Source organism: Apis dorsata, unplaced genomic scaffold, assembly GCF_000469605.1.
Source record: "Apis dorsata unplaced genomic scaffold, Apis dorsata 1.3 scaffold_99, whole genome shotgun sequence".
NCBI classification, from domain to species: domain Eukaryota; kingdom Metazoa; phylum Arthropoda; class Insecta; order Hymenoptera; family Apidae; genus Apis; species Apis dorsata.
The window spans coordinates 209,344-213,224 of NW_006263397.1; the positions used below are offsets into that span (position 1 = coordinate 209,344).

Below are 3,881 nucleotides of genomic sequence, written 5' to 3' on the forward strand. Positions count from 1 at the left end.
CCCCGGCAAAAGCAGGACAATACATTATATTAGCCGTATCATTATTTCTCCGTACGAAAGCTAGCTCGAAGCTAGAAAAACCGAGACACGCTCGTAATGGGAGAAATCCCGGCCCGGTTCTCGCAGTGCTTTCCGCCTCCGTTCGAGAGAAATCACGGTTGAAACTTGCGTGCGTGCGTTCTTTCGAGGAACTGTGTCGAATCTTCGATCCCATCCACGATTTTCCTTTATCTCGTTCACGACCTTTCATCAATCAAATTCACGTGTATTAAAATTCGAACCGAATGTTCCCCAATTTCATTTTAGATTCCTCTTTTCGTAATAATCTAAAATAACGCGATATTAAAATATTCGAACGTGCACAATTTTTTCGACAAATCTAACCAGAATATTTCCATTACGTGGAATGGACGCAAGTTTGTTTTTCTCGAAAGTGTTATCGATTATTTTCCATCGTAGGATCGATTTTCGTCGGATCTAGTTTATTATATACGTCCGCTCTTCAGGTGGCGGAGGTGATCCTTCGTCCATTGCTCGGCGGAAATACATTTACCCACACGTAGGGCGGAAGGGGCGGAAGATTATGGCGAGTGTACGTGAGTGGGTGAGGGCATGGGTTGGATAGGCGTGCATGTGGATATCGTAGTAAGGTAAGTATCCGCGGGGTAAGTTTTTCCAGGCGATCTGCTCTCCGGATTCAGATCAATACCCGCCATCTGGGCCTCTGGTGGTGCGGGGATACGGAGGATAAGGAGGAAAAGGGGAGACGGAGAGAGGTTCGAGGGGGGAGAGGTGTGAGAGGGAAGACAGAGGAAGAGAAGAAGGTGGAGGAGTCGCTCGAGCAACAAGCCACCGCCGCACCCTCCTTCCTGCAATCCTGGAACACATCGAAAACCTCGGCCAGAAAGCAATTCCTGTACCTACATACGCCCACGTTTCACGCTGCCGTGGCTATCGTGAAACTATCGACGTCTCTGCGAGGAAGGAATGGAAATATTCGCGCGACCAAAGTCACCAGGCCGCTTTCGTTTTCATCCTTTCGGTTTCGAATTATTGCGACGAAAACTATATGGCAGAAAACTATATTTCAACGAAATCATCATTAGATCTCTCAGAAAGTATCTCGAAAATATTGCATGCGTCAATGATTATTTATAGTCGAAAGTATTTTTTCATGGAAAAGTTGTTATTTATTTATTTCAATAGTAGAAGTAGAAGTCGAAGAAAGATGGAAAAATATTTTACTGGATATCTCGAATTCTTTTTAACTATCTTTTAATTATTTGTATACACATAATTTCGAGTAATCATAATTTAAAAATACATGATTTCGTTTAGATTTACGCGTTAAAAATCTGTACCTTCTTGAAAATCGAAATCCCTCGAGAATTCTTCGAAAACGATCGAAGATTTAAACGCTAAACGTGAGAATCTCCTCTCCTCGGTTCCTAGCCGCGGAGGAGCCGCGGTTAATTTGCGTGCGTTTCCATCAACGGCCGTGGCCGCCGGAAATCGCGTTAGTGGATTTCACTCGCGCCAACCAATTCGATCCGCATTACGCTCGATTACATTATCAGCCCTCGCGGCGTGGATCGAGTGGAGTAGAGGGAAAACAGAGAGAGAGAGAGAAAGAGAGGAATCGAGGAAAGGATGAACTATCGGATGAAACAGGGAGCGAGATAAGGTCTTAAGTAGCGACTGATTAAATCTCGGGACATATGTGTGCCGATCAATGGTACCCCAGTGGTCTCCTTTCCATCTCCTATTCTCCATTCCCTATCTCCATCCATCTCCCTTCCTCCTCCTCCTCCTCCTCCTCCTCCAACCAGGTTTTCCGTTGCACGAAAAAGGGGATCCTTCCACTCAGGTTCAGTTCAGCGCGGTGCTGATACGCTGTAATACCGTCCCACGGGGGCCCGCTCCCCTTTACCCAGTGGATACTCTCGTGTTTCCTGGCCACGCCACCCCGTTCCATCGAAAGCTCGATCTATCGGCTCGGGCTACGTAAAAACACTTGAATTAATCGGCCCCCCCTCTCCTCTCCTCCTCCATTCCCGAAGGAACCTGCGAAAGGTCAATAGGATCGGGGTGCTTATCTTGATTCACGGGGGAGGGGAGGGATGATTGTTGCTCCTCTCGTCGGATAACTAATCGGTCCCATTGGCGATCGGGCATATGCTGTTCGCGCCCCCTTTCTTCTTCACGATAACATTTCTTCGATTGATCGAGTAAGGGGTGAAGGCGTATTACAGTGGAAGAGATTATATTTTTAGAGGTTAGACGATTAATAAAACGTTTGGATCGTATCTTTATGCTATTAGATGTAAAAAAAAGTATATTGGGAGAAATAATAATATATATAAAGATATACCGATTAAGGTATGAGGTTGAGGGTGATAATTTTGGAAATTATATATCTATATATCTCCCTTTCTTTTGTAAATTTTATTTAATACAAGTTAGTCAATTGTTAATTTTCAAAAATCAAAGTGAAAAATCGACTACAATTCTTATTATAATAGAATAAAATAAAATTCCATTTGCATTGAGTAACTTGTTGCTTGTTTTTATTTTATTTTTTTTTTTTTTAATGATTTCTTTTAGTCGTTTTAATAGGATTGATTTGACAACGATTGAATAATTGCCAACATATTTAATAATGTAGATATTTTTAAATATGAATATCCTTTTAAAAGAGCATTAGTCAAATAAAAGAGCAATTATAATTGCCATAATATTTTTTTATAAACAGCGTTGAATATTGGATTGAATAATTAAATTGTTCAAAATTTAACGAGATAACAATTGTACTTTTCGAAATTACACGAAATTTAAATTCTACAATAAGTTAAAAGACAATAATTATTAATTTACTCACCGGTTGATCGAGGAGACGGATGGCACGTTGTCCTGCGAGCAAATGCCTTCGGCGAGCAATCGGTCCCTGATCTCCCACGCAAACATAGTTGGATTGTCCCTCTTGTAATTAGCGATCGCTTCCACGACCGGTGGCGTCGCTACCTTCGGCTTCGAGCCGCCTATAACTCCAGCCTTGAAGCTGCCAGTTTCATAATACCTGTGAATAATAAAAAAAGAAACGGATAAATCAATATCACGATTTTCCATTTTTATTCCTCTCTCTGTTTTACTAAATTTCTCAAAATCCTTATAAGATAAATGAACTAATACATCGCTTCCAGATATAATATGCGAAATAATACAAGTTTGGTACTTTTTTCAAAGCAATTCCTACTTGGCCAAGACACATTTACGAATAAAAGCATCGTTTATCATCGAGCAATGTTACTTATAATAATCCCTTTTCGTATATCTCTCCAATATGAATTTCAATTAGTAAAAAGTTCTGTAATATTGTTGCGTTATTTTATCAATTAAAAGTATGTTTACACAACAACAATTTGAAAGCAATTTTACAACGATTACTTTTCAAAGTAATACTCAAATACTTTCTAAATTTTGCCTTAGAAGAATTTCAAACATCACGACACATCTCTCACATCCCCCAAGAGATTCACGACTTTAATTATTTATTATTATTATCTTCGAAACGATCGGCCCACTCTTTTCCCTCTTCTCCCTCCCCTCGCGCTCGAATGAAAAGGGACGAAGGATGCAGAGAAAGAGAGAGAGAAAGAGAGGGGGGAACGATCGTTTTTCCCGCGACGTGCGGCCAACGTCGGGATAACGAATCGCCGTCCAGCGGCGCGTCAACGACCGGCTGTTTTAAAACAAACGGCTTCTACCTCCACCCCCTCCTTTCCTCTCTTTCCCTCCCTCTCCATTCCTCCCTCCCTTCCTCTCTCTCTCTCTCTCTCTGCGCCTCTTCCTCCCCCTCTCCACCCCTCCTCGGCCCACCCGTC

At 41.8% G+C, this 3,881-nt stretch overlaps 1 protein-coding gene across 1 annotated transcript in view; it reads right to left on the reverse strand.

Moving 5' to 3' along the window:
- LOC102671115 (paired box protein Pax-5-like) overlaps positions 1–3,881 on the reverse strand; it is a 135,173-nt gene that overhangs the window by 24,319 nt on the left and 106,973 nt on the right. Inside the window, exon 4 of the mRNA XM_031508790.1 lies at positions 2,879–3,076. Coding sequence (XP_031364650.1) covers positions 2,879–3,076 — 198 coding nt within the window. The remainder of the gene's footprint in view (positions 1–2,878; positions 3,077–3,881) is intronic.